The sequence below is a fragment of the Narcine bancroftii genome, chromosome 2 (genome assembly GCF_036971445.1).
Source record: "Narcine bancroftii isolate sNarBan1 chromosome 2, sNarBan1.hap1, whole genome shotgun sequence".
Lineage (NCBI taxonomy): Eukaryota > Metazoa > Chordata > Chondrichthyes > Torpediniformes > Narcinidae > Narcine > Narcine bancroftii.
Genome location: NC_091470.1, coordinates 200,809,029 through 200,834,367, shown reverse-complemented (window position 1 = coordinate 200,834,367; position 25,339 = coordinate 200,809,029). Strand labels below are relative to the sequence as shown.

Genomic DNA, 25,339 nt, shown 5'->3' with positions numbered 1-25,339 from the left:
GCGGGTCCCTGCTTTTTCGTGCAGGTAAGGCCTTCACCTTTCTCTTCCCGTGTCTTTCCTTCTTCTTTTCTTCCCGTTGTTTTTGGCTTTTCTTTCTTGGGTGCCATTTTCTCCACACCTTTATTTTTTATTTGTTGTGATTTGTGTGTCTGGGGCTTTGCTTTTTCTGCACTTTTTTCCTTCATTTCTGGAGAGGGCTGGTATTCTCCTACCGGCCATGACTCCATCATGTGACTCCTCCCCATTGACATCTTTGTTGATGTTCTTTTGTCACATCCTTTTCCCTGCTATTGACGTTAGGCTAACCAGTCTGAAGTTCCCTGTTCCTCTTTTAAATGGTGGCATGATATTTGCCACTTTCAATCTGAAGGAAGGGTTCCATAGTCAGTAGAATAGGGTTCCATAGTCAGGATTTGGGTTATGAAGCCCTGGATTTATTGGCTTTCACTCCCATTAATTTCTCCAGCACCATTTTTGTATTAATATTCCTTAATTCCCATTTCTTATTAGATTAGTTCCCTCAAATTTAACTGATGTTGTTTGTGTCCTCTTCTATGAAAACAAGGTTCAAGGTTCCTTTTATTGTCATCTGATATACATGATAACTTTTGTCTGTCGTAAGGCAAACAGAGAGTTGCCGTGAGCATTGCCTGGTACCCCTAACAATAGGAGGAAGAGATACAACAGAGAGAGTCCCTTCAGAGACTCTTGAGTGTCCATGGATTTGTCTCCAGCACTCCCATAGCCTCTGCGGCTGCACAATTACAGAATCATAGAAAATTACAACACAGAAAACAGGCCCTTTTGTACCGGACTATTAATCTGCCTAGTCCCACTGATCTGCACCCAGTCCATAGCCCTCCATACCCCTCCCATTATGTACCTGTCCAAATTTTTTCTTTCATGTTAATAGTGAGCCCACATTCACCACTTCAACTGGCAGCTCCCACTACTCTCTAGGTGAAGAAGTTCCCCTTAAACTTTTCCCCTTTCACCCTTAACCAATGTCCTCTGGTTTGTATCTTATCTAACCTCTGTCTAAATGCAACAAATGCTTGCATTTACTCTGTCTATACCACTCATAATTTTTGTATACAAATATATCTCCCCTCATTCTTTGACATTCCAGGGAATGAAGTCCTCACCAGTTTAACCTTTCCCTGTAACTCAGTTCCTGAAGTCCCGGCAACATCCAAATAAATCCTCTCTGCACTCTTTCTAATTGATATATTTCCTGTAGCAAGATGTCCAAACCTGCTCACAGTACCTCAAATTTGGCCTCACCAATGTCATATGACTTTACCATAACATCCCAACTCTAAGACTCAATACTTGGAGCTTTTCGTATACTGGGCTTCAAAAATGACTTTGATTTATGAAGACCAATGTGCAAAAAGCTCTCTTTACTGTCTTATCTACCTGTGATGCCATTTTCAGGGAATTATGTATCTATATTCCCAGATCCCTCTGTTCTACCACACCCCTTAGTTCCCTCCAGGTCCAAACCTCTGATATAATCAAGAAGCCTTCATTGCCTGAGGCCCTTTGGGAGTCCTTCTTACCTTCTGCACCCTCTCAAATCCCAGTTCCGATACTTTGTTCCCATGAGCCAGTCTCTAGCAGCCCACAGCCTGTGTGAGTCCTTCGACTGCAAGTCACCAGCAGCTCGCAGTCTGTGTGGGACCTTCTGCTACTGAGCCCTATTGCTGGCCCACTGCCATGGTCACCTTCCCTGAAGGGTCATCTCCCATACTTCTCCGTCTCAGCAGGGGGTGTTCTTCCTGTTTCTGATGTTCTGCTTTCACTGCTTTCCCAGAGTCTGCAACTCCTTCTGGTATGCTGCTCAGCACAGGTACCACCATCTTTGGCACAGACCTCCATGGTTGCAGGATTTAAAAAAAAAACACACTGTTGGCTCCTGTAACAGGTTGTTGAAAGCCTGTACGCTCCGTTTGGCACCAGGACCGGACAGTAGGACGCCAGGACCGTGTCTCCGCTGACTGTTCTCCTGGGTCCATACCAGCAGCAATGTTGCCATTGTGGCAGCTCCAACAGAATGGCCTTTTTTTTTCAGTGCTTAAATCAAGATGGATTTCCAGCTACAGGAATCTATTTCTCTACTCAGTAATATACATTTCGCACAGAGACTTGCCGTAGCATTCTCGTTATGATGAGTGATAGCACATGAGTGATTGCTACAAGTAGCCCCTGCCTATCGAATATTCACATTTGGCTGGAACTCTCTACTACACTAGATTTACAAGGTCACCGTGAACATTCTAGATCACAGTGAATTCTAAGCAGTGAAGCATAGTGTGGTTTATTAGGGTATTAATAATTTTCTCCACATCCAGATCAAAAATGCTCTTTTGGAAGAAACAAAAAATGAGTCCATTCCTGAAACAAATGAAGGAATAATCAATTTCTTTATGGGAAGAGTGCGAAGCAACCTCCACGTGGTGCTGTGTATGAGTCCGATTGGAGACCCCTTCAGGTGAGAGCTGCTGATGGGGATCATGGCTTTTTCAAGATTAGTCTGGAGAGTGGTAGTTAAAACTTGCTTGTAATTCCACTGAAGACTTTATTCTACTTCAATAATGGATCTTTAATACAAAAACAGGGAGAGTCCTGATTTGTTTGTCTGCCATCAATCAGCCTGCTCCCATTGTGGTCTCTATATCGGAGAGACAGGGCGTAGACTGGGAGATTGCTAAGTTGAGCACCTTGGCTCTGTCTACCAAAATAGCGTGGATCTTCCAGTGGCCACCCATTTCAGTTTCCCTTACTGACATGTCTATCCAAGGTCTCATGTACTGTCAGACTGAGCCCCCCCCCCCACCCCACAAATTGGAGGAACAACACCTTGAATTCCATCTAGGCACTCTCCAACTGATTGCATTAATGTTGATTTCTCCGGTTCCCTTAAGACACCCCTCCCCTTCCATTTTTATCCCCTGGTCTCCTTTCCTCTAGTTTTAAAAAAAATGTAGACATGCAGCACTGTAACTCCTATCAGTTTGATGGCATCTTTCCTATCCTGTGGTAACCAGGAATGGATACAATGTTTCAGCTGTGGCCTAATATATTTGCACCATAATCTCTCTACTCTTATTTTATGCCCATTACATATGTGGTTTTAACTATATTATCAATCTGTGCTGCTTTCCTTAGAGCAGTAGTTCTCAACATTTTTCTTTCCACTTATATATGACCTAAAGTAATTCCTTACTAACCACAGAACAGTATGCCATAGATGCTCTGTGGTTAGTAAGGGATTACTTAGGGTGGTCTGTGAGTGGGGAGAAAAAAAAGGTTGCTAACCACTACCAAGATCCTCTTTCACACTGTATTTGGAGACTCATTTTTCAGGATTAAATTGCAATTGTCATTGCTCTGCCGATTTAAACAACTGATCATCCATCCTCCTCATTATCCACAACACCAACCTGAGTACTCACTCATCAGCCTTCCTGCACTGATGTCAATGCATAGAATACACAGCAAAGGTGTCAGATCCAAGCCCTGCAGTTCACCACTGATGTAGAAACTATCACCACGTCTCCTTTCACCTCAATTTCAGGTCCAAATGGCCAAGTTTCCTTACATCAAAGTGTGTGTGTGTGTGTGTGTGTGTGCGGTGGGGGGTGGGGGGGGGGGTCATCCATTGGGGTCTTGTTAGAGGCCTCACTGGATTCACGTAGACTAAAGCGTCAGTGACACATTTAGTCACATCCTTTAAAATTTCAATCCAATTAGCCTGATAGGATCTCTCCTGAGCAAAACCTTGCTGAGTATTCCTGAATCATCCCTTGCTTGCCAGGTGCACATTAATTCCTGCCCTCAAAATTATTTTGCAATTATATCCCTTCCACTGATATTTGGCAGCCTACAATTACCTTGCTTACCCCTGCTGTCCCTCTTGAATAAAGCCACCACACTTGCTGCTCTCAGTCATCTAGCACCTCATCTATAGACAGAAAAGATTATGAACATTTCTCTCAGGGCTCCAGCAATCCTCTACCCTGCCCTCCATTGGCAACCTGTGATACTGGTTGGCCTTCATCAGCTCCTTGGAATTTACCCATCTATTACCAATATCAATTTACCAACATCTTAAAGGCCACACGTCAACCTGGTCATAACCACATCTTGCTGTTTCCTTTGGGGTAAAATAAAGACCTGCACCTTGAGGTTCAAGAACACTTTCTTTCCATCAGCGATTTGACTTTTGAACCTCCCCATCCTCCCCCCCCCCCCCCCCACCTCCCACCACCCCGGTGCACTAATTATAAACTACAATGACATCATAAAAAGGCCTAATCTGCATTATCAAAATGTCACTTTTTGTTTCTTGCACTATGGTAACTGTGAATATCTATTTTCTATCTTTTGTATTTATTGCCTTGATTTAATTTAATTGAAGGCATTTTATTTTACAAAGTACCAGTTCATCTGTAGCAAGTAAGAATTTTTGTTACAGAATTTCTACTCCTTAGAAAATACAGATGAGAAGTGTTCATTTCAGACCAACTTGTCTTCTGGTTTCAAGCACAACTTGCCAGTTTAGTCCTTAATAGATCAAACACTTTCCCTGATCAACCTCTTGCCTTTAATACATTCAGAGAAATTTTGAACTTACCTTAATCTTACAGTATACAGGTACACGATCCTTTATCCGGACATCTAAAATCCAGAAAGTTCCAAAATCCTGCAAGTGGGGACCGGCGGTGGGGGGAGACGTCCGGGTGGCCAGGGGAGACAGCCGAGGGACAGCGGTCAGGGGAGGCGACTAGGGGAGACTGCCGGGCAGCTGAAGGACCGGTGGTCGGGGGAGACGGCCGAGGGTCCGGCAGCCGGGGGTGGCGGCCAAGGGAGACGGCTGGGCGACTGAAAGGGGGTGGGGTGAATACGGCAGCACAATTCAAGTGGGCTTTCCGAAATCGGAAAAATCCGAAATTCACACTGTCCCCCAAAGGTTCCGGATAAAGGATCGTGTACCTGTATTACCATTTTGTACCCCTACTTTACCTTTTTAATTATTTGTTTAAGCACCTCCCTAATGAATTGGGTACTCTTGCAGCTCCCCTACTTTCAGTTCTCTAATCCTGTCACGTTACAATTGTTTTCCTTTCTCCAGTGTCTGATATACCTTACCAATCAGGGTCCCTTCGACTTGACCTTGCCCTTCATTATTACAGGAACGTGTTAGCAATGGGGTCTCACTCTGAGACGTTCTTGATGCTTTCCTGGTTACCTGTCTGTCTCCCTCCGGCAGTGTTCTACCTCTCTCACTGTATTTCCTTAAGCTGTGGAGTGCCACCACTGTACCTCTTCCTCATGGATGCAATGTAGATGCTCAGATTCTGAAACCTGGAGCTTGAGGTGCTCACATCCTGAAGATCCAGTTATCAAGCATCTCCAAATTCCCCACAAGCAGTTGGCCAAATAAAACAGGATTGAGCTGTCTTGGATTTTCCCTACTCTCTGAATACGGTTCCCAAAGCTGACAGCTAGGAAACGTCAAGAAACTATGTCCACTCGTTCAGCCTTCCTCCCAAGAGGCCTGGTAGATGGTATTAAAGATAGATGTAGTTTTCTGCCTCTTATAGATTTTTCCCAATAAGTAAGCTTTTCATAGTTACAATTGGAGAATCCTAGAAGGATGCTAATATTGTCTGAGGCTGACTTTAATCAGTAATATTGTTTATGACATACAACATGGTATCAAGCCCTTCTGTCCCGTGAGCCTGTGCCCCTCAATTACTCCAATTAACTAACAAACTCTGTATGTTTCGAAGGGTGTGAGGGAACCTGAGCACCCACAGGAAACTCACACAGACATGGGGAGAATATGCAAACTCCTTACAGATGGCGCTGCATTCGAAGCAGGGTCGCTGACACTGTAATAGGGTTGTGCTAACTGCTACACTAACGGTAACATTTAGTGATTTTTGTTTCTGTAACTGAGAATTTTGAACTACCCAAGAACACAAAGTTTTTCCTTGAACTTTGGTTTAGGAATCGTGTTCGGCAGTACCCAGCGCTGGTGAACTGCACCACCATCGACTGGTTCTCAGAATGGCCACAGGACGCATTGCTTGAAGTGGCCGAGCGATACCTGATGAAGGTGGATGTTGGAGGATCAGAAGAGGTAAGGAGGCTCTCAGCCCATTTGGCCTGACCCGTTCCAGTTCAGCAGCTGTGGCTGGTGGGCAGTAATGACTGGGCTTTTGAAAGACTTCTCCTGTCTCAAGCCCAGAGTTTCTGAGGCTAAATGTAGATTCACTTGCTAGTGTGGGGCAATCAGCATTGGTCATTAATGGGATTCAGGATTTTCTACCTGGCACTCTATAACTAAAACATGGGATGAACCATGTGTGCAGCTGTGTCAGCAGTTTTGTTTATAATGGGGTGAATGTGGGAAGTTACTTCCACAGGGAACAGTTGAGGTGATGAAATGTTTTTAAAAGAAAGCTATGTAAGAACATGAGGGAGAGAGGAGCAAAAGCTGGTAATTGGATTGCAGAAGAGGTGGAGTGGGAAGGGAGGAAGCCGTGGCAGAGGATTCATACCATCACAGAGCAGGGTGCACTTGTATTCCTGTTTGTATTGTTAATCGATGGTTTAATAAAAAGACAAGGGCTAGAATCAAGCAAGAGCTTTTTGTCAACTCACCATTCAAGACTGTTGATTCAGATGTGAGCTGGCATGGGGCATCATGCTTATTACCTCTGATCCTTCCATCTGGAGCCGGGGAAGAAGAGCATGAGTGAGATTACATTCTGATTTCAAGCTGAGGATCCCGGAGGAAAGGTCCAAGCCTATGTCATGGGATCTCAGACAATAGGACGGCTGACCTAAGGGCACCAAAAGGTGGGTTCAGTAGGAGCTTGCAATAAGGGGAACTCAAGCTTGTGTTGGGGAGGACAGCAGTTTCCAGGGAGAAGAAGGAAGATAGGTACCAGGTGGCGATACCCTGGAGAAGGGGAAATGATGGTGGAACTAGTTGGAGTTTCATGTAAATCGGTGCGGACTAGAAGGGCCAATATGGCCTGTTTCCGTACTGTTATTGTTATTATTGTTATATGGAAATAGAGTGGGGATGTGGAGAAAAAGAGGGGTCATTGGCCAAGGGGGTCAGAGTCAATACTTACCTCTGCTTTTCCAGCTACGCAGTAACCTGGCGCACATCTTTGTCACGATGCATCGCTCAGTGAGCACATACTCTCATAAGATGCTGCTGGAACTGCGGAGACACAACTACATCACCCCAACTAACTACCTGGAGCTCGTGTCCGGTTATAAAAAGTAAGTTGTCCGTGGGTGTGAGGAGTTGCACTTCACACGAACATATCATGGCAAAGAGCCTATACTCCCATCACCAGCTGTAAAACGTGAAAATCTGCAGACACTGTGGTTGAACTAAAAGCACAAAGCTGGAGAAACTCAGCAGGCCAAGCAGTGTCCTTTATTTTTTTCTTTGGCTTGGCTTCGCGGACGAAGATTAATGGAGGGGTAAATGTCCATGTCAGCTGCAGGCTCGTAGGTGGCTGACAAGTCCGATGCGGGACAGGCAGACATGGTTGCAGCGGTTGCAAGGGAAAATTGGTGGGTTGGGTTTGGGTGGTGGGTTTTTCCTCCTTTGTCTTTTGTCAGTGAGGTGGGCTCTGCGGTCTTCTTCAAAGGAGGTTGCTGCCCGCTGAACTGTGAGGCGCCAAGATGCACGGTAGGAGGCGAGATCAGCCCACTGGCGATGGTCAATGTGGCAGGCACCAAGAGCTTTCTTTAGGCAGTCCTTGTACCTCTTCTTTGGTGCACCTCTGTCTTGGTGGCCAGTGGAGAGCTCGCCGTAGAACACGATCTTGTGAAGGCGATGGTCCTCCATTCTGGAGACATGACCTACCCAGCGCAGTTGGATCTTCAGCAGCGTGGATTCGATGCTGTCGGCCTCTGCCATCTTGAGTACTTCGAAGTTGGAGATGAAGTCGCTCCAATGAATGTTGAGGATGGAGCGGAGACAACGCTGGTGGAAGCATTCTAAGAATCTTCTAGGAGCCACCTAGGAGCCTTCTAGGTGTCCTTTATACAGCAAACGTTAAAATACATAACCAACACTTCAGGCTCAAGCCCTTCACCAAGGTATGGACAAATGTCAGCAGGCGTCTGAACAAAAGAGTAGGGGGAGAGAGGGGTGGTCGCAGAGGCAGGAGGTGATAGGTGGAGAAGGGAGGGAGGGGACAGCAGCGATCATGGGGAGGAGGGGTGGCTGGCTGAGGGAAGGTGGAAAGAAGGGAAAGGGGGAGGGAGAAGAGGAGAACAAGTTAGGAGAAACCAGAAAAGTCGATGTTAATGCCATCTGGATGGAGAGTGCCCAGATGGAAAAATCTGGTGTTGCTCATCCATTTTGAGGGAGGTCTTGGTGAAACAATACACAAGGCCATATACAGACCCGTGTCACATTGTGCGTGCGCGCTTGCATCCATGCAGACACAAGAACATCTATGTTTGGGTCAGATTTTGCACATGATTGGTGTTTGTGCAAGCAAATCCACATGAGAATTGGTCATTACAGCTGATGTGGATGCTCTGCAATGAGTGGAGATGTCCTGAAAAGCTATCGCCAATCTGCTTTTTGCTTGTCCCAGTATAAGGATCACATTGTGAGCACTGAATGCAGGGCACGAAACCATGAGAAGCACAAGTGAATTGCTGCTTCGCTGGGATGGTCTGTCTGGTTCTCTGGATGGTGGTTGCATTTTCTCTCATTGAGTAGCAAGGGGAGATGGTGTGCCAAGAAGAAGTGAACCAATGAGGTATAGAAGGAATCCCTTCAGAATGCTGAAAGGGGAAGGGAAGATGTGGAAAGTGTGCTGACCGGCTGCATCACGGTCTGGTACGGAGGCATCAATATCCCTGAGCGTAAAGCCCTCCAAAAGGTAGTGGGCACAGCCCAGGACATCCCAGGCAAAACCCTCCCCACTATTGAGTACATCAACAGGGGTCACTGCCGTCGGAGGGCAGCAGCGATCATCAAGGATCCACATCACCCAGCACACGCTACGTTCTGGGGGCGGCCATCAGGAAAGAGGTCTCGGTGCCACAAGACTCGCAGCCCCCAGGTTCAAGAATAGCTGCTCCCCCTCCAACATCAGACTGCTCAACGACAAACTCACTCAGGGACTCGTTTATGGACTCTTTTGTTCTCTCTGTAGTGCACAGTCAGTTTGCTCACATTTGTTACCCGTTACAGTTCGTTGTTTACAATTTATTTTTTGCACTACCAATTAGTGATAATTCTGCTGCACCCGCAGGAAGAAGGAATCTCAGGGTTGTATGTGATGTCATGTATGTACTCTGACAATGAATCTGAATTTTGTTAGAAGTGGTTGAAGTTACAATCCTTGGATTGTGGTTGAAAACTTGTCAGTAAACATTGACATACAAGTGTGTGTATGCATAACATCGGGCTCTGCAACGTCCAATTGCCAATGCTCATCTGTCACTGGGGGTGATTCGATCCTTGGCTGCAAGCTGACTGCAGCTGAAACTGCTCCAAGGTTTCCCACTCTGAGGCAGATCCCCACTGCATGGTTTATTGGTTTTAGTCAGTACAGTGGTTGCCATGAGAATAAAAAAATTGATATGTATTATACCTCTGAGCCTGAGTGTTAAAATGGAAGGAATTGGAAGGTCCAGCAAAGGAGGGATAGGTGAATGCAAGGAAGTATCATCCATGTTTGCTTGTCTCGATTCCATAGACAACCTCTCTCCACTCCCCAACTTGCCGAAACAGCCTCCCATTTTGTATTCAAATAGGTCTTAATGTTGTTCTCTTCCTATTTGGCCATTCAGAGCCAGGATTCTGAGAGCCTACAAGGTTCTGAGAGGGATAGATAACCAGCATCTTTTTCCCAGGGTGGGAATAGTCAACACCAGAGGACATCTGTACAATGTGAAGGGAGGAAAGCTTAGGAGAGATAATAGGGGTAAGTTTGTTTTACACAGAGAGTTGTGGGTGTCTGGAATGCCTTGTTTAGGAGCATTTAAGAGACTCTTCGACAGGCACATGAATGAAAGAGGGTTACGAGGTAGGAAGGGTTTAGTATTTTTTGGTAGGAATATATAGGTCGGCACAACATTGAGGGCTGAAGGGCCTGTACTGTAATGTTCTGTCTTCAGGTGCGGTGCCTGACAAATGCCCTGAATAGATATCCTTTGACATTTCCCATTGTTTTCCCCTACTTAGCCCGTGGAGCAAGAATTCCTACGCTGATTTTGTGTAGAGCTGGAAATAATTCATGCGCTCTCTGCCGTTGCTGAAACACCTTTGTAAAGTTTATTCGGACACTGTTCTTTAACACGCTAAATGAGTTTTTGAAAAATGTGAAATTGCTCCAATGATATAGAATTCCAAAAAAGTGACCCAGTGAGAATAAAGGAGTAGTGATGTGTTCCAGCCTGCAATATGATGAGAACTAACCTTTGTGTTGCTAGTCCGTTGTCATGGTTACAACACTTTGTACCCAAAAATAACAGTGCAGGGCAGTGGAGGGAGTTGAACTCTTTAGTTCAGCCGACCTGTGAACAGAGAAGTAGAAAAGATCTGCCTCTGAATTCAATCATTCCCCACCACCCCCACTCACCAGGTTGAAAAGTGGGCCATTGACAAAACATGGGAGCTTAGGAGACATCATTCAGTAATTCACTCTGAACAAAGCTCAGGAAACAAAAAAAAACACTTTACACAAAGAGTAGTTAGACTCCTGAAGTGAGCTGGCATTGCGAGGAGACTCTTATGCTGAACATTAAAGAATAATGATGGTTCATTTGGTGATTGAACATTAAATCTCCTACAATTGGAGTAGCCGAATCCTTTCGTACCTACACATTTGGATCACAGTAGAAATGCAAAGTGAGTTTCCAGCAAGAATTGCTAGCTCCCTGCTGTTTGGACATTTAGTGATAATAGGTCCTAGCACATTAATGCTACAAAATTTAAGCTGCTTCCAATCTGCACTGAGCAACTGCCAAATCTGATAAATCCTTAAAGGAGAAGGGAACTGTGCACATTAGGCAGAATACCGTGGTCTTTGAGCGAAATGCAAGTAGGGAACAGCATGTCTCCCCACTCTGGGACACCTGCCCCAGTATCACAGGTCTCAGTGAAAGGGCGGTCCAACCTTCCTCAGCCATGAGTTGTGTGAGTGTACTCGGAGTGGACTATAAGAATCAATATGGGCAGGAGGCTACATTGCCATGTTGCTGGTGCCTTGGTGCTGAGCACGTAACTAACTGCTGGTCTCTGTCACTTAAACATGAGATGTAAAGAGAATGGAGAAGCAAAAATTGAAATAAATAGAAAGGACAAAAAGTATTCAGCTAAAAGTCAGAACGATAGGAACTTTTCATGCCTATCGTGTCCAAACAGTTGTAATGGCTAATCCCCCAGTAGGGTAATCCTACCCTACTGTCCTCATGGTTCATCGTGTGCTGAATTTGACACCCCCGGATGGAATTCGATTTAATCAATTACCCCTTATAAGAACAAGGAATAGGTTCAAGACTTTGGCCCGTCAGGCCAGCTCCACCATTCAATGAGATCATGGCTGTTCTGATGGTCGGCTCATCTCCACCCACCTGCTTTTTCCCTGTATCCCTCAATTCCCCTACGATGTACAAATCTATCCAACCTTGTCTTAAATATATTTACTGAGGTCACCTACACTGCTTCAATGGGCAGAAAATCCCATAGATGCTCCACTGGGAAAAGCAGTTCCTCCTTATCGCCATCTTAAATCTACTACCCTGAATCTTGAGGCTATGTTCCCTAGTTCTAGTCTCACCAACCAGTAGAAACAACCTACCTACCTCTATCTTTCTCATCTATACCTTTCATAATTTTATACATTTCTATAACATCCACTCTCATTCTCCTGAATTCCAGCGAGTACAGTCCCTGACAACTCAATCATTCCTCAAAGGCTAAACCCCTCCTCTCTGGAATCAACCTGGTGAACCTCCTCTGCACCACCTCTAAAACCAGTTCATCCTTCCTCAAGTAAGGAGACCAGGAGGAGTCACGTGATGGAGTAGTGGCCGGTCGGGGAACTCCAGCCCTCTCCATAAAAGTAAAAAAAAGATTTTTTTTTCTTCTTCTTTGGCTTGGCTTCGCGGACGAAGATTTATGGAGGGGGTAAAAAAGTCCACGTCAGCTGCAGGCTCGTTTGTGGCTGACCAGTCCGATGCGGGACAGGCAGACACGATTGCAGCGGTTGCAAGGGAAAATTGGTTGGTTGGGGTTGGGTGTTGGGTTTTTCCTCCTTTGCCTTTTGTCAGTGAGGTGGGCTCTGCGGTCTTCTTCAAAGGAGGCTGCTGCCCGCCAAACTGTGAGGCGCCAAGATGCACGGTTTGAGGCGTTATCAGCCCACTGGCGGTGGTCAATGTGGCAGGCACCAAGAGATTTCTTTAGGCAGTCCTTGTACCTTTTCTTTGGTGCACCTCTGTCACGGTGGCCAGTGGAGAGCTCGCCATATAATACGATCTTGGGAAGGCGATGGTCCTCCATTCTGGAGACGTGACCCATCCAGCGCAGCTGGATCTTCAGCAGCGTGGACTCGATGCTGTCGACCTCTGCCATCTCGAGTACCTCGACGTTAGGGGTGTGAGCGCTCCAATGAATGTTGAGGATGGAGCGGAGACAACGCTGGTGGAAGCGTTCTAGGAGCCGTAGGTGGTGCCGGTAGAGGACCCATGATTCGGAGCCGAACAGGAGTGTGGGTATGACAACGGCTCTGTATACGCTTATCTTTGTGAGGATTTTCAGTTGGTTGTTTTTCCAGACTCTTTTGTGTAGTCTTCCAAAGGCGCTATTTGCCTTGGCGAGTCTGTTGTCTATCTCATTGTCGATCCTTGCATCTGATGAAATGGTGCAGCCGAGATAGGTAAACTGGTTGACCGTTTTGAGTTTTGTGTGCCCGATGGAGATGTGGGGGGGCTGGTAGTCATGGTGGGGAGCTGGCTGATGGAGGACCTCAGTTTTCTTCAGGCTGACTTCCAGGCCAAACATTTTGGCAGTTTCCGCAAAGCTTCCTCATCATGTTCCTCAACATGATTATCCAACTGCACGAAAACCAACAAGGTCGGGTCAGATACAGCAATGAGCTCTCTGAACCCTTCTCCATTAACAATGGCGTGAAGCAAGGCTGTGTTCTCGCACCAACCCTCTTTTCAATCTTCTTCAGCATGATGCTGAACCAAGCCATGAAAGACCCCAACAATGAAGACGCTGTTTACATCCGGTACCGCACGGATGGCAGTCTCTTCAATCTGAGGCGCCTGCAAGCTCACACCAAGACACAAGAGAAACTTGTCCGTGAACTACTCTTTGCAGATGATGCCGCTTTAGTTGCCCATTCAGTGCTAGCTCTTCAGCGCTTGACGTCCTGCTTTGCGGAAAAAAAAGATAGAGAAAAAACAAAGGCACAAACACAAAAACCATAACAAAGTGAAAGTAAAAGTGTGGAGAAAATGGCAGCGAAGAAAGAAAAACCAAAAACAATGGGAAGAAAAAAAGAAGGAAGGACGTCGGAGGAGGAAGGTGAAGGCCTTACCAGTACGAGGAGGCTCGCCGTGGAGAGAGAAGCCTGCTCCCTGAGGTCAGTGGAAGCCCCGAACTCGGGACTACAAAAATGGCTCACGATGCACAAGACAAAAATAACACTGACGGGAGGGGGGACCAGCTGAGGAGTAAATCTCCACAGCTGAAACAGACAAGTATAACACCACAGCAAGACTCTCAACAGGAAAACATAGAAAATAACGAGAATAAGAAGGAAGAGAATAAAAATAGGAAATCAAAGAAACAACAGATGACCAACCCAGAGGAAGAAGACCAACACCAAGACACTTTTAATAAAAATAAGAACAAAAATACCCAACAAAATAAAATAAACAACCCAACAAGAAAACCAGAAGAGACAGAGGTAAAAGACACAGATCCTGGAGTGGACTCAGAAGAAGGAGGAAGAACACAGAGAAATGGAAGATGAAGGGAAGGGCAAGTACATGGATATATATTTTTTAAAGAATATATGGAAACAATAAAAGAATGGCAGACGCAAGAATTCAGTGAAATAAAAAGTACAGAAGAAAAAATGAATAGATTAGAAATGGTCATGTCAGATATAGGAAAAAGAGTGGACAAGGTGAAAGAACGAGAAACAGCCATAGAAATGGAAGTAGATGACTTAAAAAAGAAATTAGAAGAATCTGATAAAAAAGTTAAAGAGACACAAGAGCTGTTAGCTCAGAAGATAGATATAATGGAAAATTATAATAGAAGAAACAATATAAAGATAGTGGGCCTTAAGGAAGATGAAGAAGGCAAAAATATGAAGGAATTTATAAAAGAATGGATCCCCAGGGTTCTAGGAAGACCAGAATTACAGGTAGAAATGGAAATAGAAAGGACACACAGAACACTAGCCCCTAAACCACAACCACAACGAAAACCAAGATCCATTCTAGTAAAATTCCTAAGATATACAACAAGAGAAAATATATTGGAGAAGGCAATGAAAAAAATAAGAGAAGACAAAAAAACCACTGGAATGCAAGGGTCAAAAAAAATTTTTCTATCCAGATATAAGTTTTGAATATGTGTGTATGTATATTTTAAAAAAATAGAGTATAGATAAGAACTAAGAAGGGAAAGTAAGGGAAGAAAGGAAGTAAGGAGGGAATTAAGAAAGTGACCTTTGTTATATATGAAGATTAAAATCTTTTCTGGGGGGGGCTGGGTGGGGAAGAATAACAGTCACTGCGAAATCAGTTGACGCTTGCGAGCGGATTCGCAAATCCAAATGGAGAGGGGAGATGTGGTTGCCCGACAAGGGACAAAGGGCAACTCAGAAAGGGGAGGGACTATTGGGGTTAAAGGAATTTTAGATATGAGAATAATGGAAATATTTTATGTTTTAGAAATGTTGTCTTAATGTGTTCAAAAAAAGAAAGCAGAAATGGATAAGAAGGGAAGGTGGTGATGAGGAAACGGAAAGGAAAGATAAACAAAGTATGAAATGGCTATGTTGAACTATATGACTTTAAATATTAATGGAATACATAACCAAATCAAAAGGAAGAAACTGTTAAATTTACTGAAAAAAGAAAATAATTGATATAGCATTCATACAAGAAACACATCTAACTGAAGTGGAACACAAGAAATTAAAAAGAGATTGGATAGGACATGTAACAGCAGCATCATATAATTCAAAAACCAGAGGAGTAGCTATATTAATCAATAAAAATGTACCAATCAAAATAGAAGAGGAAATAATAGATCCAGCAGGGACATATGTAATGATAAAATGTCAGATATATTCAGAATTTTGGAATTTACTCAATGTATATTCAGCTAATGAAGAAGATCAAAAATTTATGCAAGATATCTTTTTGAAGATAGCAGATACGCAAGGGAACATACTAATAGGAGGGGATTTTAACCTTAATTTGGACTCAAACATGGATAAAACTGGAAAAAAAACTAACAGAAAGAACAAAGTAACCAAATTTATAATTAAATCGATGCAAGAAATGCAACTTTTGGATATATGGAGGAAACAACATCCAAAGGAAAAGGAATATTCATATTATTTGGGTAGACATAAAACATACTCAAGGATAGACCTATTCCTGTATTCAGCCCACATTCAAGGGAGAGTTAGGAAAACAAAATATAAAGCTAGATTATTATCGGACCACTCACCCCTGTTATTGGCAATAGAGCTAGAGGACATCCCTCCAAGAATATATAGATGGAGATTAAACTCCATGCTACTTAAAGGACAGGATTTTAGACAATTCATTGAACGACAAATTAAAATGTATACTATGGGACGCAATGAAAGCGTTCATCAGAGGGCAAATAATAAGTTATGTAACTAAGATGAAGAAGGACTACAATCGGGAAACCGAACAGTTGGAAAGGGAAATAACAAATATAGAAAAAGAATTAGCAATAAAGGAAGATACAACTAAAAGAAGAGAATTGGCAGATAAAAAAATAAAATATGAAACACTACCAACATATAAGGTGGAGAAGAACATAATGAAGACAAAACAGAAATATTATGAGCTAGGAGAAAAAACACACAAAATTCTAGCGTGGCAGCTTAAGACAGAACAAACTAAAAGAATGGTATTGGCATTAAGGAAAAAGGACAAACAAATTACATATAATCCAACGGAGATCAATTAAAACTTCAGGGAATTCTACGAGCAACTATATCAAACTGAAAACAAAAGGAAAGAAGACAAAATAGATGAATTTCTAACTAAAATTGAACTACCGAAATTACAAACAGAGGAGCAAAATAAATTAATAAAACCATTTGAAATAGAAGAATTACAGGAGATATTAAAAAACTACCAAACAATAAAACACCAGGAGAGGATGGATTCCCAATAGAATTCTATAAAACATTTAAAGACTTATTAATTCCTCCCCTCCTGGAAGTAATAAACCAGATTGATAAAACACAAAGCATACCAGATTCATGCAAAACAGCAATAATTACAGTAATACCAAAGACAGGGAAAGATCCACTTGCACCAGCATCATATAGACCAATATCTTTACTTAACACAGAGTATAAGATAATAGCTAAACTATTAGCAGATTGGCCGACTATGTACCAAAAATAGTAAATCTAGACCAAACTGGATTTATTAAAAAAAGACGTACAACAGACAATATCTGTAAATTTATTAACTTAATTCATGCAGTAGAAGGAAATAAAGCTCCAACAGTAGCGGTTGCTTTAGATGCAGAGAAGGCCTTTGACAGAGTAGAATGGAATTATTTATTCAAAATACTACAAAAATTCAGCCTACCAGAGAAATATATTAATTGGATTAAGGGGCCATTGGCGAAAGTGACAGTAAATGGATATATATCAAAACAATTTAACTTAAGCAGATCAACAAGGCAGGGATGTCCACTATCTTCTTCACTGTTCGCATTAGCTATAGAACCACTAGCAGAGCTGATAAGAACAGAAAATAAAATAAGAGGGATAATAATAAAAGAGAAGGAATATAAAATCAGTCTATTTGCAGATGACATTATAGTATACTTAACAGAACCAGAAATATCAATAAAAGAATTACATCGGAAATTGAAGGAATGTGGAGAAGTATTGGGGTACAACAAGATCAATGCAAATAAAAGTGAAGCAATGCCAATGAATAATGCGGATTTCACAAAGTTTAAGAAAGAATCGCCATTTAGATGGCAAACACAAGCAATGCGATACCTAGGTATACAACTAAATAAAAACCTCGGCCATCTATATAAACTCAATTACCATCCATTAATGAAAAAATTACAAGACAACTTAGAGCATTGGAAAGACTTACCACTAACACTGATAGGAAGGATAAACTGTATTAAAATGAACATTTTCCCAAGGATACAATACCTATTTCAGTCATTACCAATACACCTAACAGAGAAATTCTTCAAGGAGTTAAAGAAAATAATAAGGAAATTCTTGTGGAAAGGGGGGAAACCGAGGATAGCACTAGATAAATTAACAGCATGGTACAAACAAGGAGGCTTACAACTACCAAACTTTAAGAATTATTATAGAGCCGCACAATTAAGATACCTATCAGATTTTTATCAAACAAGGGAAAAACCAGATTAGAACTAGATAAAATAGGAGAGAAGATACCTGAACATATACTATATAAATGGGATGAAAAATTGGTGTAACATAGGAATTCACCGGTATTGCATCATCTGCTCAACATTTGGAAGAAGATTCATGTAGAAAGGAATAAAACAAATTACCAACTACCAAAACTAATATTGACGCAAAATCAGCTAATCCCTTTCACAATAGATAACCTTTCCTTCAGAGAATGGGAGAGAAAAGGGATCGAAAGAATAGAAAATTGTTTTTCGGGAAATAAATTATTATCCTTTGAACAAATGAAGGATAAATATAATATAACTCACGATACAATGTTTGCATACTACCAACTGAAAACCTACTTGAAGGACAAATGATAATTAAAAAAATTGTAACAAACATGTACATCAAACTGCAAGAAAAGGAGAACGAGGAAACAAACGGTAAACCTAAACAAAAATGGGAACAAGATCTAAACATAAAGATAAAGAATGAAGCATGGGAGAAGCTATGCTCCAGAACTATGAGAAATACAATAAACACGAGGTTACGCATGATACAATATAACTGGATACACAGGTTATACATCACACCTCAAAAATTAAATAAATGGGTCCCAACAGTATCTGACAGATGTTTTCGTTGTAAAAAGGAAACGGGAACAATAATTCATGCAATTTGGACATGTGAGAAAGTGGAAAAATTTTGGGAAGATCTAAACCAGATATTAAATAAAATCACAAAAAGCAATATACCAAAAAACCCAAGAGATCTTCCTCCTAAGTAATATAAGAAACAAAGAATTTGGACTCGATTTGGATGGAGCACAAAAAAGATTTGTTATGATAGCCCGAGCTGTAGCAAAAAAATGTATTATGTCAACCTGGAAATTAGAAGACAACTTGAGAATACAACAATGGTATATAGAAATGAATGAATGTATTCCATTAGAAAAAGTAACATATAATTTAAGAAATAACATTACAATAATTGAACAAATATGGGAGCCATACATGAAACACAATAGAGAAATCCTACCATGGACTTCCACCACCTAAAATGACAGAAGGAGAAGACAACGAAAAGAACTGACTCAGTAAAATTTCTTGTTTATTTTTATTAAGTGACAACATTGTTTAACGGGTTTATTGTATCTTATAGATTGAACTTCAAATAAATGGGGAAGGGGGTGAGTGAGGGAGGGAAGGGAGGGGGGGAAAGGAGGAGAAAACAGCACTATATTTTTAAGAAGAAAAATGTCTGTATGTATCTTGGTCAATATGGTTTATAGTGTGAAAAATAAAAAATTTTTTTAAAAAAAGTAAGGAGACCAGAACTGCATGCAGGACACCAGGTGCAGTCTCACTAGTACTGTGTACAGTTGCAGCATAACCTCCCTGCTCCTAAATTCAATCCTCTATTTCCATAAACCTAATTATAAACTTTGCTGCAGGGACTTTGGGCCAGGCACATCCATGGGCAGAAATAAATGGTCAACGTTTTGGGATGGGACTCTACTGTGACTCTGTAGTTTTGGTCTGTTCATCCTCTTACAATTTTATCCTTCTCTAAAACAACCCACCAAGACTTTCTTTCCATATTACTAGAGTCCCCCAGCCTGGTGATTTCAGAAGTCCCTTCTGCAGTTGTTCTGATGGTGTTGGAGCAGAACCAAAGATTTCAGTTCAATAACTCTTCCTTTTGCCTTCCATTAAATCTGTCCCTACAGGCACTGCCTGACTTGTCAAGCATCTCCATCCTTTCTTATTTCATGAGGGGTGAACGGCGACCGTCTTTTTCCCAGGTTTGAGGAGTGTAGAAGTCATTGGCTTAAAAAGAGAGGGGAAAGATTTAAAAGGAGATCTGTGGGGAAACTTTATCCGATATAGGGCAGTGGATACGTGGAATGGGCTGCCAAAGGAAGGTGTAGCGATTGGGACAGTTACAATATTAAAAGACATTTCATAGATAAGAGAGGTTTAGAGGGACTTAGGATGAACACAGGGAAATGGAACTACATGGATAGACAGCTTGGTCAGCCTGGATGAATTGCACCTGTTTCCATGCTGTATAACAGTAGAGGTGCGCTCTCTGATGCTTTCGATCAGTGCCCACATGCCATCCCCTGTACAATATGGGTTGGCTGCCTTAGCAGCAGTAAATTTCACCACACTCACAGCCTGAGGTTCTTTACTTAGTCACCCGGGGTTGACTGGGACTTGAGTTCTTGGGGGGTCACTATATTGGAGGATCTTTCCTGGACCCAACATATTAATGACATTATAAAGAAAGCACTTCATTACCTCTGCTTCCTCAGATGTTTGCAGAGGTCCAGTATGACTCTAGAAACCCTGGCAATTTTCTACAGAGGTGTGGTGGAAAGTGTGGCCTGGTATGGGAGCACCAATATCCCTGAGCGTAAATCCCTCCAAAAGGTAGTGGACACAGCCAGGATATCACAGGCAAAACACTCCCCACTATTAAGTACATCTACAAGGAAAATTGCCGTTGGAGAACAGGATCTACATCACCCAGCGCACGCCCTGTTCTCGCTGCTGCCATCAGGAAAGAGGTATCAGGGCCACAAGACTCGCACCACCAGGTTCAGGAACAGCTGCTCCCCCTCCACCATCAGACTCCACCACAACAAATTCAATCATTTAAGGACTCTTACACTTTATTGATTTTTTTTTTCTCTCTCTGTATAACACGGTCAGTTTGTGTACGTTGAGTACAGTTACTTTTTTGCACTACCAGTAAGTGGTAATTATGCCTCACCCGGGGGAAAAAGAGTCTCAAGATTGTATGTAATGTCATGTATGTTCTCTGACAATAAATCTAAATCTTGTTTAAAAGACTGCTCGAGGAGAAGCGCATTGAGCTCAGCAGCCAGGCCAACAAGCTGCGGAATGGACTGTCCAAGATTGATGACACTCGGGATAAGGTGGAGGTGATGTCGGTCGAGCTAGAGGAGGCTAAGGTGAAAGTGGCAGAGTTCCAGAAACAGTGCGAGGAGTATCTGGTGATCATCGTGCAGCAGAAGCGTGAGGCTGATGAGCAGCAGAAGGTAGGCCCCGCTTCTCTGTGATGACCAAGATGCAGCAGCAGAAGGTAGGCCCCACTAATATCAGCATCTTCATAACAACTCGTAGCAGGGGTCAGCCATCCGGCCCATTAAACCTGCTCTGCCATTCATAGCTGATCTGATGATGGGCTCATCTCCACTGACCTGCATTTTCCCCATATCCCTTAATTTCCCTACTATGTACAAATCTATCCAACCTTGTTTTAAATATATTTATTGAGGTCGCCTCCACTGCTTCAATGGGTAGTGAATTCCACAGATTCCCAACCTCTGGGTAAAGCAGTTCCTCCTCATCTCCCCTGAATCTTGAGGCTATGTCCCCTAGTTCCAGTCTCCCCCATCAATGGAAACAACTTATCTACCTCTATCTTATCTATGCCTTTCATAATTTTATATGTTTCTATAAGACCCTCTCATTGTTCTAAATTCCAATGAGTACAGTCATAGACAACACGATCTCTCTTCATAGGCCAACCTCCTCATCTCTAGAATCAACCTGGTGAACCTCCTCTGTCTCCAAACCCAGTGCATCCTTCCTTAAGTAAGGAGACCAGAACTGCATGCAGTCCTCCAGATGTGGCCTCACCAGGACCTTGTATATTTGCAGCATAACCTCCCTGCTCCTAAATTCAATTTCTCTGGCACTTGAACACAACCAGACACAAATCTCTTGGCTATGCTATCATCATGGTGTACCTTGTACACTCTAAATTTTCTCAATGATGAGAAGCCCAAAACTGTGGGCAAACAAATGGGATTCCACGCCCAGATTCAGAGATAAATACAAATGAATGGAAAGGTCATCCAGGGTCAGTAACACAGAGGCAAGGGAGTGACACTTCAGATGCCCAGGGTTTTGGTCAAGGCTCTTCTGGGGTAACTGGACCTTGGGCTCCATCCTTGGAAAATGAGACTAGCCTTGGAAAAGGAGAGTGTTGCAGAGATATGCGAATGATTTTGGTGCAGAAGAGGTGAGATGACTTAAATATGCTTCAGTTGCTTTTCTTGGAAAACTGAGAGATATCTGACTGAGCTGATTAAAAGAGTGGATAGATTTGATGGTGATGGTTCCAGAACAAGGGGAGACAGTATGTCTAGGGACAATGCAGGAATCAGTATTTGGTCACAAAGTGGAAGTTTGGAAGTTATTCTCCTTGGTGGTCTGGAAGAGTTGGAGATTGGTAGGGTTGAGTTGGAGATTTGCAAATTTGCTGGAGAAACTCAGCAGTCCCGCACTGTCCACAGGAGGCAAAGCAATAGAACCAATATTTCGGGCCTGAGCCCTTTGTCAAGGTGTGAGCAAAGAGCAGGGAGGTGCCTGAATAAAAAGGTAGGTGGAGAGGGGGAGGGGAGGGAAGAATGGGCCAAGAGGCCATAGTTGGATATAGATAGGAGGGCAGGAGAGAAGAGCTGAGAATTAATCGGGGAAGGGAGGTAGCTCTGTGAGTGCAGAGCTGGAGATGCAGGGATTATGGAATAAGGGAGATGGTGTAGGGGGAGGGGTTAATGCCGTTTGGTTGGAGGGTTCTCCAACAGAATATGAGATGTTGTTCCTCCAATTTGGAAGTGGCCTCAGATGGTCAGTGCATGAGACCGTGGTGTGGGAATGGAGTGGAGAATTGAAATGAGTGGCCACTGGGAGATCCCCACTTTTATAGCAGACAGAGTAAAGGCGCTCAACGAAGCGATCTCCCAGTCTGTATCCAGTCTCTCTGATGTAGATGAGACCTTCTGGCCTCTTGGCTGTTGGCCTGCGCTCCTCCCCCTGGCCCTTTTTCCCCTTATCTCCCCACCTTTTTATTCATGCATCTTTCTGCTTTTTACTCATACCTTGGTGAAGATCTCAGGCTTGAAACATTGGTTATATATCTTTTCCTCTTCTGAACATTGCAGGACCTGCTGAGTTTCTCCAGAAATTTTGTGTTTTCACTAGTGTGACAGAGTATTTAGAGGTGGTTTGGGAGGAATTGTTAGAGCAGCTTGCACACACACATTTTAAAACACAGAATATTTGCAGGACTTTTGCAGAATGCTTTTTTCAGGAGGCAACAAAGTATTGACAGCAGCTTTCCTGGGAGAGCATGTGATCTTTGCAGGCAGAGGAGAAGAATTTTGCTCAGAGAGGGAGAGTTTGAAACAAAGAGGAGAGAGAGAGACAGAAATCAGTTCCAGAGGGACAAGCTGGCAAACTCTGGAAGGAGAAGACTGGCGGTGTGAAAGGTGACCTGAAAGAAAGAGAATCATCTGGAGAACCCTGAAGGGGGCAGGTTTTGTCAGCAAGACTGGTTGAGAAGGAATCAGTTGTGGATGTCCTGGAAAAGGAATCTCTCTCTGAAAACCAGCAAGAACCCTCCTGAGTGGTAACCATTTGCCTGTTAAGCACCAAAGCCTGGTGAACTTTGTTAATGCTAACTTCTGTGCACAGAACAAGAATTGCCTGAGATTCAAAGAACTTTTCTAATCTTAAATATACATTACACACACCTGTGCTTAGTATTGGAGGGGGGATTAAGTAGTTAGGTAGGTTAAGTAATAAGTTAAAGTTTAATTCTGCTTTCTTGTTCAAATATAATTAAAAACTACTTTTGTTGAAGTAACCCTGTGTTGTGGTGAATATCTATTACTGCTGGTTTTTAGGGTCCTCTGGACCCCGTAACACTAGAATCACAGCGTCTGCAGATTTTCATGTCACTTGACTTGGGGTTGAGTTAGAGAAGGATGTGAAGGGATATGATGTGGACGCAGATGTGGAGATAGGTACAGATCAGCATCAATGTAACTGAGTGGAGGTCTGACTGGAGGAGATGAATGGTTTTTGGTAGGAGTTGTGACGCAGTTTGGTGGTTGGGACTGTACCAAAGGTTTCTGGAATTTTGGTAGCATCCCATATCTGCTTGTCTCAGCTGAACAACGATACCGGCCAAATCTAACCCCACTGTAACCTAATTGTTGTCTCACTGTTTCTATTTGTGCAGACCGTCAGCTCCCACAGTGAGAAGATAGCAGCAGAGGAAATCAAGTGTAAAATAATGGCGGAAGGTGCCCAGAAGGAACTGGATGAAGCTATGCCAGCCCTGCAGGATGCCATGAGGGTATGAAGCTGGGAATTATTTGCATCCTTGGACACATACGGACAGCACCATTCATGCTGTTGGGTGGAAGAATGCCCTGCCCAGAGTCTCCAGAACTGCAGGCATGCTGTGTAAATACAGCTACTAGGCTTTGGGTGAAAGGGAGGCCCTGCCTGCACTAGCTTTTGGCTCACACATTGCTGCTTGATAATCAAGATTATTGATCAGCACCTGCCTGCATTTGGCACCAAAATGCCATGTGGTGGAGAACGATGCATAAACCCAATACCTGGTGCATCAGGAAGAAAGGACTTCCAATATTTTATTCAACATAGCACGGGCAATTATCAAAATGCGCAGTTCAAATTTTCATAACTTTACCAGTAAGTCCTGCAAATGCAATAGCCCCATCAATAGGCTACATTGAGCACATGCTGGCAGTTTGGATGGGCCTTTCCAATCAGTCCCACTCCCCATTCATTTCTCCTGTTTCAATCTGCAGCAGAGGATTGTGCAGACCTTGCTTGGTTTTGTGCACCTTTATGTCTCCTCCCCCATCATCTGGCTTCTGCCCTTGGTCCATTGAGCTCTAAAGGGAGTGTCCCATCCTCTACAATTTCCCACCAAACTCGACTTCCTCATCCCCAGAACCTGTGGGTAGATGTCTCCTGAATCCTAAGATTTGATATTCCTGCCTGGAACTGGAAGCAGCGCTCCCATCATTTTTTCATGACTCTACTGTTTCCTAAGGAGGGGCTATCTTTAGGATAATACTAATTTTATTGGAGTTCAGTTGCTATTGCCACCAGTCATGGAATTTTGTTTCACATTCCAGGCGCTGGAGTCCCTGAATAAGAAGGACATGACTGAGATTAAATCATATGGCCGCCCTCCTGTCCTGGTCGAGACTGTGATGCAAGCGGTTATGATTCTTCGAGGCTCAGAACCCACCTGGGCTGAGGCTAAGAAGGAGTTGGGTAAGAAGCCCATGCTGCTGGTGAATGGGGATGTAGGCAGTCTCTCATTGAGGTGCTGAGGTTTGCACCTTGCTTATGACACTAGCCAGCAGAAGAGAACTAACAGAAATGTCAATCGGAGAGTCCAGATGAAAGTGTCTGATTATGTCCAAATGGCCGACGGTCACTGGGTATGGGCGCGGTGGCCGACGGTCACTGGGTATCGGCATGGGAAGTGATGATTCCCAAAGAACATCGGCCACTGGAAATATTTGATCTTTGACGTGTGAACTCCTCCTTTCCAGGTGAGCCAACCTTCATCAAGCAGCTGGTTAATTATGATAAAGACAATATTTCAGACAAAATGTTGAAGAAGATCGGAACGTACTGTGCACAGCCAGACTTCCAGCCAGAAATTGTTGGCCGTGTGTCTGTGGCAGCCAAATCGCTCTGCATGTGGGTCCTTGCCATGGAGGTCAGTGCTGTGCCATTTTCACACCACCCCCTTCACTCACCGCACTTCTCCATTTA

The 25,339-nt window shown here is 43.2% G+C and overlaps 1 protein-coding gene and 1 long non-coding RNA gene across 5 annotated transcripts in view; one reads left to right on the top strand and one right to left on the bottom strand.

The window, feature by feature from the left end:
• Positions 1–25,339, top strand: part of dnah2 (dynein, axonemal, heavy chain 2) — a 243,293-nt gene that overhangs the window by 152,647 nt on the left and 65,307 nt on the right. For all 4 annotated transcript variants that reach the window (XM_069920089.1, XM_069920087.1, XM_069920088.1 and 1 more), the window contains 7 exons: positions 2,355–2,494; positions 6,019–6,151; positions 7,169–7,308; positions 20,553–20,763; positions 23,757–23,873; positions 24,688–24,829; positions 25,114–25,283. In XM_069920089.1, coding sequence (XP_069776190.1) covers positions 2,355–2,494; positions 6,019–6,151; positions 7,169–7,308; positions 20,553–20,763; positions 23,757–23,873; positions 24,688–24,829; positions 25,114–25,283 — 1,053 coding nt within the window. The remainder of the gene's footprint in view (positions 1–2,354; positions 2,495–6,018; positions 6,152–7,168; positions 7,309–20,552; positions 20,764–23,756; positions 23,874–24,687; positions 24,830–25,113; positions 25,284–25,339) is intronic.
• On the bottom strand, positions 2,408–4,255 carry LOC138754988 (uncharacterized). Its single transcript, XR_011351974.1, has 2 exons — positions 4,186–4,255; positions 2,408–2,603 (listed from the first exon to the last, which is right to left on the bottom strand). It is a non-coding gene; the product is annotated as an uncharacterized lncRNA (long non-coding RNA).